This window comes from Kogia breviceps, chromosome 7 (genome assembly GCF_026419965.1).
Source record: "Kogia breviceps isolate mKogBre1 chromosome 7, mKogBre1 haplotype 1, whole genome shotgun sequence".
Taxonomy (NCBI): domain Eukaryota; kingdom Metazoa; phylum Chordata; class Mammalia; order Artiodactyla; family Physeteridae; genus Kogia; species Kogia breviceps.
This window is the reverse complement of record NC_081316.1, coordinates 10,212,625-10,228,224: the sequence shown is the minus strand read 5'-3', so window position 1 is coordinate 10,228,224 and position 15,600 is coordinate 10,212,625. Positions and strand designations below refer to the sequence as shown.

At 40.0% G+C, this 15,600-nt stretch overlaps 1 protein-coding gene across 1 annotated transcript; it reads left to right on the top strand.

Annotated features, from left to right (window-relative positions):
- The first annotated feature begins 21 nt into the window (after positions 1-21).
- LOC131759686 (olfactory receptor 4S2-like) lies at positions 22-14,450 on the top strand. The gene is given in 4 exon segments (XM_059069102.1): positions 22-163; positions 13,445-14,169; positions 14,171-14,205; positions 14,207-14,450. Coding segments are annotated over 4 exon segments (1,146 nt in total).
- Positions 14,451-15,600: the final 1,150 nt, after the last annotated feature.

Genomic DNA, 15,600 nt, shown 5'->3' with positions numbered 1-15,600 from the left:
AGGAACTCTTCACTCACACGGATGTCCTGGGCTGAGGAGACCGAAGGGGTGTACATTGGAACGCAGAAGGTTCTCTTCACAACAAAACTCTTGCGCTGGGCTTCTTCCTCTGCATCAGAGGACCCCAGGGAGCTAAGCCACTTAATCTCAGCTGAGGTAGCAGGTGAAACCAAAGAAATTTTAGAGCTGAAAAGAAATTTGTAGATGATTAATCCAATCTCCTTAATTTACCCATGAAGCAACTGAGGGCCACAGAGAACTGACTTCTCAAAGTCACACAGGTGCTTATTGGTCAGGTTCCTGAGGCACCATTTCTGGGATTGTTTCAAGTGATTTTGATTTTGTGATTGTTGTTGCCAATTAAAAGTGTCAGTTTTGCTACCATACAACAAAACCCCCATAGATCTTGTGATCTTTTAGAAAATGAACAGCCTATGTTGATGTGGATAAATTAGAAAGAGAGAGATTCAGGAAATCAGTCCACGGCCAATCTTTAGATCAACTATTCAGAAACAGAAAAATAGCTACAAGAAAACAGCTAACCAGTACGTTTTAGGTCTGCTATTGGTTTAGGAAAGCTACTTGCTCTCTAGAAAACCAAAGATTGTTTTTCAATATTGAGATGCTTGAACTATTTAGAAGAAATTGAACCCCATGCTGTGATCAAGGGACCAAATTCCCCATGGTTTTTTGTCTCTAGGGTGAAACTTTCCCAAGAAACAGACTTAGGAAAAAGTTTCAAAATGTGTGTCAATTAATTTAGAGAACTTCTAGAAGTTAACAAACATCCAGTAATTATGCTCTCTGAAAGAGGGAAGCTAAAAACATGACATTAAGAGAGTTTTTCCACCCCAATTTTCTGAATTAGCATGAAGAGTATGAGTGTGAAGGGAGAAGGGAAAAGAGGACTGGCCCAGGGAAAGGGGCTGCAAACTGGCTGACTCTAGGCAAGTTCCTTCATCTCTATGGTTTGCAGTTCTACAGACAGAAAATGACAGAACTGGACTGGATTATCTTTCAAGTCCCTTCTCACTCTAACAATCTATGCTTCAAGGTCACTTAGACTTAAGTACCACACAAGCTATGATGATGATCACTATCACAATAATAATAATTGCCATTTCTTGAGTACCTACCATGTGCCAGGCACTATACCAGACATTTGTAGCCATTGTCTCTAATAGTCACAACAATCCTACAGGACAAATATTCTTTTTGAGCATTTTTTGTTTCCTCCCCAGTATCTATTTTCCTCTAGTCATGTCAGAAATACCCAGATTTTGCTTTGGAGAAACCACACCCCCCCCCCCAGTCCCAGCCATGTAATTTGGATGATGTTGATCACCTAGAGGTGGGTTTTGATTGGTTTAAGCAAATGTTCATAAACCACCCCTTGACTACAATATTAGTTCGGGGGTGGAGGAAGTCATAGGAAAGAAGTGTACTCCATCTTGGGCAGAACATATCAGAAGAGACAGAAACATTTGCTTTAAATAATTTTGAGTGGGTGTGTTTGTGAGGTCTGGAACTGCAACAGCAACTTTGTGACAAAGAGGAATCATGAGCTTTCATGGGTAGTGGTAATATCTGAGCCACTGTATCAAGTCTCACTTGGAGCCTACCTTGCCTCTGGATGTTTTCAGTTACATGAGGTAATGAATTCCATTACTTTTTCAAATACATGGAATAGGATTTTCTGTCGGATGAATCATAAAGTGTTGTAACGGGTACAATATTATTATTTTCCTCTTACTGTTGGAATTCTGAGTCTGAGAGAAGCCTACTACTTATGCAAGGTTACCCAATGCTATCCTTTCTATAAGTCCCCCCAGAAAATGTTGTGACCAAACTGAGACCAGGGAAATGAAAATACTAAAGTCCAAAAGTGAAGATGTATTTAAACTCAAGTAATATACTCATAAAGAGTATTCATGTTTATCTTTGCGAATTGTGTTATGTGTGTTTAGAATTCTTTATTATTGGTAGCTTCCAAGTGTTTCTGAAATATCTATAATATTTATATGAAAAAATCGTTTTAAAAATAAATTATTCCTAATATTCAGGAAACTCTCTACAAAATCAAATGAAAACGGCTGTGGGAAAAAGGAAGCAGAGAAATTTGTGACTCCCAGAGACATCGTAAATAAAAACTCCAGACTTGAAGACTATACTGTGCAAACTCAGGAAGGAAACAGGTTAAAATCTCGTAGGATTCTTCATTATAATTTCACACGACTGACAGTTTCCTACTACCCATACCTGTTTCTGGTAATTGGTAATTGCAGACTGGTAATAATATCAACCCTAATAGTCTCATGGGGCTTCCCTGGTGGCACAGTGGTTGAGAGTCCGCCTGCCGATGCAGGGGACACGGGTTCGTGCCCCGGTCCGGGAAGATCCCACATGCCGCGGAGCGGCTGGGCCCGTGAGCCATGGCCGCTGAGCCTGCGCGTCCGGAGCCTGTGCTCCGCAACGGGAGAGGCCACAGCAGTGAGAGGCCCGCGTACCGCAAAAAAAAAAAAAAAAAAAAAAAAAAAGTCTCATGAATTCTCTGAGCTGCATCATTCTCTAACTTTAATTACACATTGAAAAGTAGATGCCAGTTCTTGGAGAAATATTGCAGATGCCATATGGGATGACTTCCATACCCATGAGGAAAGGAAACTTCTGGAAAAAATTAATAGCACTGAGACACTATATTGCCATAACTAAAAATAAGCTTTAAAAAATGTTGAGTTTTTGGGCTTCCCTGGTGGCTCAGTGGTTGAGAGTCCGCCTGCCGATGCAGGGGACACGGGTTCGTGCCCCGGTCTGGGAAGATCCCACGTGCCGCGGAGCGGCTGGGCCTGTGAGCCATGGCCGCTGAGCCTGCGCGTCCGGAGCCTGTGCTCCGCAGCGGGAGAGGCCACAATGGTTAGAGGCCCGCGTAACGCAAAAAAAAAAAAAAAAAAAAAAAGTTGAGTTTTAAAAGAAAACATAGCTTAAGAAAAATTAAAAATAAAAGAAAACATAGAATAATGGAGAGACTGCATCAGGAAAAAATAATGGTTTCAGATTCGATTTCTACCACTTAGTAGCTTTGTAACTTTAGACAACTTAGTTAATAGCTTTTTGTCTCAGTTTCTCATCTGTTGAATGGAGATAATAAAACATACCTTCAAGATTGTTAGAATGTGGAATGGAATAACCTGTGTTAAAATGTTCACCTAACACAATGCTTGATACATGGTAAGTGTCCCATAAATGTTAACTAGGATTTTTGAATTATGTAGTAGAACTATTACCCAGTTTAATGTACAGGTCTTTGTGTCAAATTTTATAGGGGGAGTAACACTAAATTAAAAATCAAATCATATAATCGCTTATATGTGGAATCTAAAAATAATGGTACAAATGAACTTATTTACAAGACATAAATAGAGTCACAGATGTAGAAAACAAACTTATGGTTACCAGGGGGAAAAGGGAGGAGAGATAAATTGGGAGATTGGGATTGACATATACACTCTACTCTATATAAAATAGATAACTAATAAGGACCTACTGTACAGCACAGGGAACTCTACTCAATACTCTGTAATGACCTATATGGGAAAAGAATCTAAAAAAGAGTAGATATTTGTATCTACTCTTTCTACATATGCTCTCTTTCAGAGAGCATATGCATAACTGATTCACTTTGCTGTACACCTGAAACTAACACAACATTGTAAATCAACTGTACTCCAATAATTATTATTTTAAAAAATAAATCAGTAGCACCAAAAATAATTACAAATATTTCTTTTATGAAACAAAGTGATAAAAACGTTTCTTCCTCCTTTTTGGTGACAGATACTCCTAATACTTTATTTCCTTTACTCCTTTCTAATCCTGCCCAGAGGAAAATAGTCACTTTCCCAGACTATCTTGCAGCTAGACGTTGCCATATCATCCAAGTCTGGTCAATAAAATGTAAGCAAAGGTAACTGGTGGAGCTTTTGGAAATTTCTTTAAAGAGTTCAAACTTAATTGGTGAGCCCAATTAGCACCTCGCTCATCACCCTTTACTCTTCTCCCTTCCTTCTTTCTGCCCACAGTGTAAACATGCAACTAAAAGAGCAGGAGCTATAACACTCTTGCAATCAACCCATGTCCATGAAATTATTAGAAATAGAAGAAAAAAACTATATCTAAACAAAAGTACCATAAGAAATCTGAAAATGTGAATCAAAGTACTTCTACTGATGAAAATGCCAAAACTTCTCCATTAAAAGCGCAACCCCAAAGTGAAAGATATCTGCACCATAGTACTCAAAGCCAAACTAAATATACTCAAACAGTTATAGATATGAAAATAAAACACTGAATCAGAAATACAAAAACTAAGAACAGAAAAAGATTTTTTTAAATGACTGGGTGAAATGAGAGTTGATTAAACTCAGGGAAAAAAATAAAAGGGCAAAATCTTGTCAGTAATGAAAATTAAAGTACAAAAAGGAGAATATTCAAATGAAAATAGAATAAAAGCCATGAGAGTAAATCAGATAATCAACCAAAGGAAATAAAACAAGATTTAAAGAAGTAAAAAGTGTCAGAGAGGAGGTAGAAATAAAAGTTAGACCTAGGAAGCCCAACATATATTATTGATGTCCCTAAATAAATAAGATTAAAACAATGGAATAGAACCAATATTTAAAACTATAATCCAGGGAATTCCCTGGTGGCCCAGTGATTAGGACTCTGCGCTCTTACTGCCGAGGTCCCCAGTTCAATCCCTGGCTGGGGAACTAAGATCCCACAAGCCATGTGGCATGGCCAAAACAAAAAAAAAACAAAAAACCTATAACCCAAAAATACTCCATAAGGGCTTCCTTGGTGGCACGGTGGTTAAGAATCCGCCTGCCAATGCAGGGCACACAGGTTCAAGCCCTGGTCCTGGAAGATCCCACATGCCATGCAGCAACTAAGCCCGTGCTCCTCAACTCCTGAGCCCACGTGCCACAACTACTGAAGCCCATGCGGCTAGAGTCCGTGCTCCACAACAAGAGAAGCCACCGCAATGAGAAGCCCGTGCACTGCAACAAAGTGTAGCCCCCGCTCACCACAACTAGAGAATGCAGCAACAAAGACCCAAGGCAGCCAAAAATAATTAATTAATTAAATACACAAAAAAAGATACTCCATAAGTTCTTAAAATACCTGAATGTACACATTAAAAGGATACACTGGATACCAGGAAAAAATTACATAGAACAATCACACCCAAGTCATAATCTAGTGAAACTATGAGATATTAAAGATAAAGAAAGAAATCCTCAAGAATTCTAGGCAAAATGATGAAATAACTTACAAAAGCGGGAGAATTCCAGTGGTACTCAGCTTCCCCAAAACAGCATTCAGAGCAAGGCAACTGTGTAGCCACATTTGAAAGAAAATCAAGAAAGTATAAACCAGAATCTTATACCCAGCCAAGTAGTTCTTCAATAAACAAAACTATAAAACACAGTTTCAATCATGCAATAACTCATTAAATACTGTACATAAGTACCCTTTATGAGGAATCTACTACATGATAAGCTTCATCCAACCCAAAGATGACTGCTCCAGGATGATGATGAGCCCCCCCAAGATCTGGTTTTGAAGCCCCATGGGGATTAATTTCAGGAGAGCCAGAGGGCTATAGGAAACAGAGACTTAACTTCTTAAAGGGTGAACACAAAATCTCACACGATCCAAGACCCAGGGCATAAGCAGTAATTTGGAAGGAACCTGGATCAAAGCCACCTGCTGATCTTGGAGGGAACTGGAGCTCACCCTGGGGAGACAGGCACTACAGCAGCCATTTCAGTGAGCCTGTTCTACCAGGAGGACACTGGTGCTGGCAAGTGCCATTTTGGAATCCTTCCTCTAGCTTCTTAGTGCTGGGACTCTGACCTACCTGCCACCACTACTGGGACATCTCAAACCACACAGCTAGCGAGGTGGGGACACAGCCCCACCCAAAAGCAGATGAGCTGCCTTAGGACCCCGTGAGCCTCTGCTACCTGGGGACCTGGCCCCTCCCACCAGAGGACCCAGGTCATTCCCACTCACAAGTGAACCAGAATTAGCCCCAACTACTGGGGCCCTGCAGCCAGTCATCAGAACTTGGCTACACCCACAAGCGGGCAGGCTTCAACTCTGGGACCCCCCCAGGCCCTGTCGCCAGAGACCCCAGGACCTGGCCCCACCCACCAGCAGGCCAACACCAGCGAGACACCTCGGAACCCTCGGTCAGCCACACCAAGATCTGACCCCACTCACCAGAAGGCTGTCACCAGCTCTGGGACACAAAAGAGCCCATAGCCAGCTGTGTCATGAACTGGCCCTGCCCATCGGTATATCAACACTAGATCCAGGAAAGCTGGCTGCACAACCAGCCACCCTGGTTACTGGCTCTACCCACTAGCGGGCCAGCACTCGTCCCAGAATTCCTCACGGGTCTGCAGCCGTCCACCTTGTGACCCAGCCCAGCCAAAAGCAGTCTGCAGCCTACACACAAGGCGGGGCATGGCAATCAACCACACATGGGGACGGCCGCAGCTACAAGACGGTCCACAGTAGTCAGCCCACCACAACAGAAAAGCCCATGCAGCCCACATAGGGGCAACCCTAGAGAATATACATTTGGTAATCAGAGGCTAATGCACTCATATATGTTGCTATATATAATCTCATGGTAATCACAAACCAAAAATCTATAATAGATACTCAAACAAGAGAATGTAATTCAAACATGACGCTAGAGACAGTCATCAAATCCAAAGGAAGAGAGCAAAAGAAAGAGAAAGGAATGGAAAATGACTACAAAAACAACCACAAGACAATTAACAAAATGGTAATAAATACATAACTATCAATAATTACTTTAATATAAATGGACTGAATGTTTCAATCTAAAGGAATAGAGTGGCTGAATGAATTGAAAAAGCAAGGCCCATATATAGGCTGCCTACAAGAGACTCACTTCAGATCTAAAGACACACACAGACTGAAAGTGAGAGGATGGAAAAAGGTATTCCATGCAAATGGAAATCAAAAGAAAGTGTGAATGACCATGCTTATACCAGACAAAATACGCTTTAAAAGACTGTAATAAGAGACAAAGAAGGAGAATACGTAATGATCAGGGATCAATCCAAGAAGAAGATATAGAAATTATAAATATATATACACCCAACAGAGGAGCACCTAAATACATAAAGCAAATGTTGACAAAAAGGAAGTGGAAGCTTGTACTCAGTCTCCCTTGCCTTTTTCCCTCCTCTGCTCACCCCTCCCCTCTGGCAGCCACCAGTTTGTTCTCTGTATCTATGACTCTGTTTCTGTTCTGCTCTGCTTGCTCACCTGTTTTGTTTACTATTTTGCTCTGTACGAGAGAAGGGTCTGTTTGAGGCTTGGTGCTTTTCCCACGGCGCCAACTGCTCTCCTCATCCAGGCTTGTATCTCCTGTTTCCTGCCCAGTCCCCAGTATTTCTCATGAGCACCCAGGGGAGGTCCCCATTAAGAAGACCCTCCAAGTGAGCATGAACTCCTCTTGTGACTGTGGTTCTCTGGCATTCTATACTCTCATGCTAACCCACATTTAGCCTTCAGGCAATTTTTGTATTTAGATCTTTTTCTTATCCACCTGCGTGGCTCTTGGCATTTCTTCCTTCAGTGCTTTCCCAGTGAGCCAGGGCTTGTGTTCCATCTCTGCTTGAACTAGTCTATATTTCAGGATATTTGGTTACTCTGCAACCTCAACTCTCTGAAAAGTACAAAAAGAGTTATGAATTCGTAATTTATATAATTTATCTAGATTTTTTTCTGTTGATAGGCTAGGAACGACACCCTTTCCAGTTTCCTACATCCTAGGCAAAAAGTAGAAAAACTAGAATGAAATTCAAAATGTAGTGTAGGTCCCCAACACTGAAAATTAGAAAGCATTTAGGAAGCATTTAGAGAAATTAATGAAGACCTGAATAAAGTGAGGGATATAACATTTAACATTCAACTCTATAAGATTCAAGATTATTAAAATGCCAAGTGTACTCTATTTGATGAACAGATTCATGACAATCTCAAATAAAATTCTAAGAGTTACTTTTGTGAACATTTACAAGCATATTTCATAACATAAATGAAAATGCAAAAGGCCAAAAATCGCTAAACCACCTTTGAATAAGATCAAAGTTGGTGGACTTACACAACTGATGCTCAATAGTTATTACAAGATTGCAGTTATGAAAACAGATATTGATGCAAAGATAGACATTAGACCAATAGTGTAGTGTAGAAAGTCCAGAGGCACACACGCACATATGTGGGCATTTGCTTTATTACAAATGCTCACGGAAGAGCCATGAGTAAAGGACAGGCTTTACAATAAGTACAGTTGATTCAGTTGGATATCCGTATTAAAAAAAAAAAGTATCCTGGACCCTCCCTCACAGAATACTCAAAACATCATTGCAAGGGGATTTTAGATCTAAATTTGAAAAGTAAAACAATAAAGCATCTAGATATTAATGTAGGGGACTATCTTTATAAATTTCAAATAGGGAAGGATTTCTTAAAGAGGACACAAGTAGTACTACTGTCCTATCCTTTAGGGTTGGTAAAGCAAAGTATCATAGACTGGCTAAGTTGTAAATAACAGAAATTTATTTCTTACAGTTCTGAAGGCTGGAAAATGTAAGATCAAGGCACCAGAAGATTCAGTGTCTGGTGAAGACCCACTTCTTGGTTCACAGAAAGCATTCTGCTGGGTCTTGACATAGTGGAAGGGATGGGCTAGTCCTCTGGGGTCTGTCAATGGGGGCTCCACCCTTATGATATAATCACCTCTCAAAGGCAACACCCTCAATACCATCACATTGGGGGTTTAAAACTTCATATATGAATTCTGAGGGACCAAAAAACATTCAGTCCACAACAACTATCATAAAGGAAAAGATCAATAAATTATATTATGTTAAATTAAGAACGTCTATTCCTCAAAATATACCATTAAATGAGAAAAAGCAAGTTACAAAATTGGGAGAGAAGATGACATAGATGTAGAGATAGAAGTAGGGACAGAGACAGAGGTACAGGTCTGGCAAGGGAATTTTACCCAGATTATGTAAAATCCAGATTATATAAAAAGGACTTCTACAGATCAGTAACAAAAACTAGGTAACCTAACAATGGACCAAAAAACCAGGAATTCGTACAAAAACCATCAAAATGGCATGAAAGTCATGAAAAAGTGTTCACCCTTAGCAAACTTCTAATTTGAAACAATAAAATACACAGACTTTCGAATATAGTTACGTCAGCATTTAAGGATAAACAATGGGGTGGGCTTGGGAATGCACACACAGGAAGATGTAAGTTATTCATAATGTCTAACACTTGGATTACATTTTGGTTCACAGGTATTTATATATTAAACTAATTAATTAATTCATACTGAATAGGTCATGTATGGAACAATGATGATAGCCTCAGTACAACAATCCTGATTACTTCAAATCAATTCAACTGAGGCCCTAAAAACAAAACAAAACAAAACCAAGCAAGGCACATAGAGTGCATTATAATAATGCACTTATAATAATGCAGGACACATAGTAAGTATTTGCCCAGTGGAGTCCATTGTTATTCGTTTAGAGAATGGGTATAAATAAGACAGGAAATCCAGGGTGACCATAAAAACCAGGGAAATCTATTCTGAAAAGCCTTCTCCCAGGTGGGTCCCCACATTGACCAATGCAGTCGGGAAAGTTACATGTATCGTGAGTCAGAACTTTCAACGGTGGAAGCAACATAGAAGCCTCAAGGAAGCTCATTACTCAGGACAGCGACAGAGAGCACAGCACCATCTGGGTATCAGGGGGCTTTACTTTCTCCTTCTCAAGCCATAGAATATGGATTTGAAAGAGCCTTAAACCAGGACTCTTGACTGAAGTTACACTGGGCTGAGGAGCAACTCTGGATCTCAGGGAGAGAGTACGTTAACCTTGGGAATGCTCTCCAAGACGCTTGTTTCTACCGTATTTACCCCTGTCCTTCCTGTTTACTGAGCACCTGCCAAGAACCTAATAAAGTAAAAGTTATCTTTGCTTCGGGCACCAAAACAAATGACCTCTGCTTTGTGACCAAGGCAGCAGTTCTAAGGAATAAGTGGGGACAGACTATTTTCCAAAGCAACATACATGCTCTCACCTACAGAAATCTAAGACTTTTGGAATAGGAATTGTGTTTGGAGGAGTCATAGCTAGAAAGAGGATTCAGAGGACCCAGAAGTAGGAAAATGATGGGAAGATTTTCATACTCTCCAGGTAAGTCATGTCACTTTTATCACCTTTCTTCTTTGCCTTATATTTCCCATCTTTATGATTTGCAGGGTAAAAATAACTAACATTTCTTAAGTACTTCCTACGGAACAGATACTATGCTGAGCTTTATGGACATTAGCTATTTTCATTCTCACACCAATTCTATGAGGCAGGAACTACTAAATCCCTATTTTACAGGTGAGGACAATGATTAGGCAAATAAAATGACCTGTTTAAAGCCACACTCCTGGTCATTGCTGGGGCCAGAGGTAGGAAATCCAGCTCTATCTGATAAGAATTTGTGCTTTTAGCAAGTATTCTATGCTAGACAATGGGCAGGGCTAAATCCAGGCTATCTAGAAAGATTCATAAACCAGAAACTCTCATTTCCTTCCTCCCTCTCTCCCTCCTTCCTGCAAAGTTTACTCAGAACCTAAGGTACTCGCTAGTCAAGTCAAGAGTCAAGCTGCTGGGCACCCACACAGTCTGATGAGGGAGAGCCACAAGTAATTTAAAAGATGATGGTTTAAGTATTACGACAGAAATCAACAGAGGATACCTAAAGGGGTCAAGACATGCCTCTGCTGCTGACTCTTGAAAAGCCGCCTCTTTCAGGAAAAATCTGATGACATATCTTTTCGGGGATTCAGCATGTGGTCAAGGCAGTGGAATTTAGAATTTGGTGAAACCTAAAGCCTCATCCATTAGGCATTGCCTCCTTTCTTATTCGACTACAGGTTGAAAAGATCTTCCACAATGTAGAATAATCCACGCCTAGTCCCAGCACCACGTGGCAGTTAACAGTTGGGGGAGGGAAGGTGAGACAAGGATCCTAGGAGTCCCAGACTCTGGCAAGATAATGGGAAAGTTTGAATACGCTTCTTCACGATCTGAACCATTTTCTAAGACTGTGCCTGTCCTACAACAGAAACTACTGTTTGGTTATAAAGCCCAAGACCCTTGGTGGGTCTACCGAGGGCACAGATATCAGGACTCCACTAACTTATCACAAAATATTGGTGTCTATCTTGGTTAATTATATTTTGTTTGAATTAAAGTAGCAATTCCTGTCCCAGAGACCCTAGAATGATAAAGAAGAACACAAACCTATTAGCAATATTTTTTACAGGCCAATGGAATTTGTACGTTTAAATGATATAATGTAGCACAGGCTAAGAGAATATATTACGGTTGAATCACTGCTCCACCAATGACTAGCTATGTGACTGTGGAGACACTTAGTTTACCTTTCTGAGTTTTATTCCTTATGTCAATAATGGGACTAGTTCTACATACTTCATAGAGTGACAAGAATTAAAGTAGATAATACGATCAAGCGCTGAGACAAGGGCCTAATCCTTAGAACAGCACTGTGGAATAGAAATAGAATACAAGTTACACTGTCATTTTAAATGTTTTAAAAGCCACATAAAAAAGCAAAAGATATAGGTGGAATTTATTTTAGTAATATTTAATCATATTTTGTTTAACCCGATTATGCAAATTTTTATGATGTCAGAATATTTTTTATCACTTTAGTTTTTTTAACTTAAATTTAAATAAATTGAAACTTCAGTTTCTTAATCACATTATCCACACTGCAAGTGCTCAGTACCCACAGTGAGCTACCATATCCCATACAGCAGACAAAGTAGGTACTAATCTAATTACTGTAGGAGAGGTTGGAAAAAAACATGGCTCCAGCAGACCAGGAATTGATAGATACTAGGAAACTACTGGTAACTTTACTAATATGATCATGCTTTCTCTTTATGTAAAAAGAATCCTGATTTTTTTAGATACTGAAGCTATAAAAGTTGAAATGACATGATTTGCATTAAAATACTTTGGAACCAAAATGAAATGAAAAAGAGAGATGAAACAAATATCATAAAACATTAGCCATTTTTAATCTGAATAACAGATATATGAGCACTTATTATCTCCATTTCGTGTTTATTTGAAATTTTTCATACTAAAATGTAAGAACTGGGAATCTAGTTGGGAAAATCAAAAGGCATAATTCAGTGAGTGCTTTCCTTATGCTGGGCTAGGTTTGGTATTTGAAAAATTCTCTGAAGTAGTCAGTCACATTTCCATTTGAAGGATGAAGAAACCAGAGTTCAAAAAGTTTACATGACTTGCCAAATTAATGGAAGCAGTATTTGTACTGAAGCAGCACAAAAATAGATACACATTGTCCCAACCTTCACACATCTTTTGGTTCAAAAGAATACAGAAATAATGAAAGAAACTACATTCAATGACAGTGATTCTTTGTATTAAAAATATCATCTCAGATTTCATGATATAACATTCAAGTTGGAGGAGACCCTGGTGTTCACATAGAGTCAGCCCACTGACCAAAGAAACTGGGTCTCAATGAAGATAAGTAACTTGCCCCATTATCTCACAGTTGGTCACTGTCAGAGGCACATCTAAACCTACCTGAGCTTTATAACCTCCCATATCCTATAACAACTAATGTCAACTAGAATCTGAAGTCTTGAGCATCTTGCAAATGGTATTTCCTTCTTGTGAAGCCTCTGTGCATTTCCCCCAGCTTTTAAACATATGAAGAGTGACAAAAAGTAAATTCCCAGAATAATCTAATATGTGATAAAGCCCATCAGGGTGATAGTAATTTAGGAAGCCAAAGAGCTACATTAAAGGCTAGTTACATGCCAGGTCTGGCTCACAGTTGTACCTTTGAAGACATATACTTATGATCACAAATGTCTGTGTGATAGGTTCCATGTATCAACTGGAACATAGGAAAAAAGCATCCTGGAGTTGAGAGAGAGGAGGTTATCACTTGGAATCTCGATTTAAAAGGAAGATATAACTTAAATTCTCAAGCAACAATGATTCAGATAACTGACTATTAAGTGGAGAGCCTAGACTCCATGACTAAATATATTTAAAGTCCATTAATTTTTCTTCTCTCTCCTCTTTCTTCCTCCATCCCTCAGTCAATCTCTGGTCATTTTAAGAAACCGACTATACCGAAACCAACACCTCAAGGGAGAAATTTTGTAAATAATTGTTTAAAAATAATAACAATAATGTTATGGTATCATGTGCCCAAATCTAATTGTCCTTTATATTTTTTCCAACAGGTAAAGTCACACAATGTTGCTCCCTTGTGACCTGCCCAGATTCCATAGAAAATAATGTCACTGAATTTATCCTCATGGGTCTTTCCCAAAATAAGGAAGTACAGCAACTATGCTTCTTTTTGTTCCTACTCTTTCATATGATCCTCATGACTGGAAATTTTTTCATTATAATAACTATTCAAAGGAGCTCAAATCTCAACTCTCCAATGTACTTTTTCCTTAGCTTCCTATCGTTTGTTGACATCTGCTATTCCTCTGTTACAGCCCCCAAGCTGATTATTGACTTTCAAGCCAAGGTCAAGAGAATCTCTTTTGATGGTTGTATGGTCCAGCTCTTTTTGGTCCATCTGCTTGGCTGCACGGAGATCTTTATCCTCACAGTGACGGCCTATGACAGGTACATGGCCATCTGTAAGCCTCTACGCTATTTGACCATCATGGACCGGAAATTCTGCTCCATATTGGTGGTGTTGTGTTGGTTAGGAGGCTTTGTGCATACTTTTATCCAGACCGTGGTCCCTGTACAACTCCCTTTCTGTGGCCCCAACCTGATCGACCACTACTTCTGTGATGTCCGCCCTTTACTGAAGCTGGCTTGCACAGACACATATGTGGTGGGGCTTATTGCAGTGGCCAACAATGGCATGATTTCACTGAGCTCCTTTGTCATTCTTGTGGGCTCTTACATGGTCTTCTTGTTTTCCTTCAAGTCTCGATCATCAGAGGGGGAGACACAAGGCTCTGTCCACATGCGCTTCCCATCTACCTGAGACCTTCCACCACTTTTCCTGAGGACAAGATGGTGGTTGTATTTTATACTGTCATCACACCCATGTTGAATCCTCTGATCTAGAGCCTGAGAAACACGGAGGTGAAAAACGCGATGAAGAGACTGTGGATCAAGAGGTTGTTGGGCAGAAATAGGAGAGATCCTGGGATTGATACAGCCTCCGTTGTACCAGTTTCCAAAAGGGCTACTGGGAATCAGTCAGTCATTAGCCCTTAATCCTGTCACACAAAGAAATAATTGAATATCGTATAAAGAGTCTTGGATTTGAAGTCTAACGATCTAGTCTGGAAGGTACCAATCACCAGCAGTTTGACTTTAGTGATATTCTAAAGATACTCTGATATCTGATAAGAGATATTCCCTACTGGGAGCCCTGAGTGGATTAAACATTTGTACAGGGAAATCTGACACCAAACACAGTCCATTTCGTAACAGAGAGTACTATTGCCTCTGAGCAGTGCCTCTAAGTGATGTGGTATGTCAGGTATACATATATTCCAATAAAGGAATAATACCATAAACAAATGCTGACGTTGATTTCACTATCTTTGCCTTGCCTGTTTCCACATCTGTTAAATGGATTGAAGCTACTTTTCCCACCACTTCCCAGGGTTATATAGAGAATCAGATGAGATGCAAGTAGAGGTGAAAGCATTTTGTCAGTGGCAGGAACTGCATTCATTCATGTTATTGTTGTTACTATAACCTTGGCAAATCCAGACATCTAGACAACCCTCATTTAAAGAATCTGATTTGGGGTTGAGGGGTTTTTCTCACATGATTGTTCCTAAACAGTTCATAGATGGGAATTATTTATGTTGATATTACAGTACAAGCTATACTGGGCTCAGATGTTTAAAAACATGCTCACCTATAGTGAGGGCTACCCGAGTCAAGGAAAGGGTTTTTAGTGGTTGCTAGGGTGAGCCACGCAGGCCCCATTCAGGGTGGAGGTACTCATTCCCTCAGTTGCCAGGAGGGATGGCTGCTCGTGGCTCATTGTTCATCCTTCTCCAGATAATACCTCCCCCCAGGGCAGAACCAATATCATGTCCTCTTCCTCCAGCAGGCTATAGCCAGTTATGGTCAATGTGGTGATAAAAAGACCAGGGCCTCTTGCCTCAAACTGAAACAGCTGTGAAGGGCCATCCCAGCTCTAAAGCTCTTTGTGGGACCATCTAAGATCTTTTTTGTTACTGTATCATGGTTCAACTTCTCCCCTCTGCCCAATCCTGCTTCCTTCCTTCTTTTACAGATGTTGATATTGGGAGCACTTCCCAAGAAATTTTTACGCACAAATTCAATCTGAGAGATGTTGCCTAGGGAACTCAACCTTTGACATAGATGTATAGTAAAGGGGGAAAAT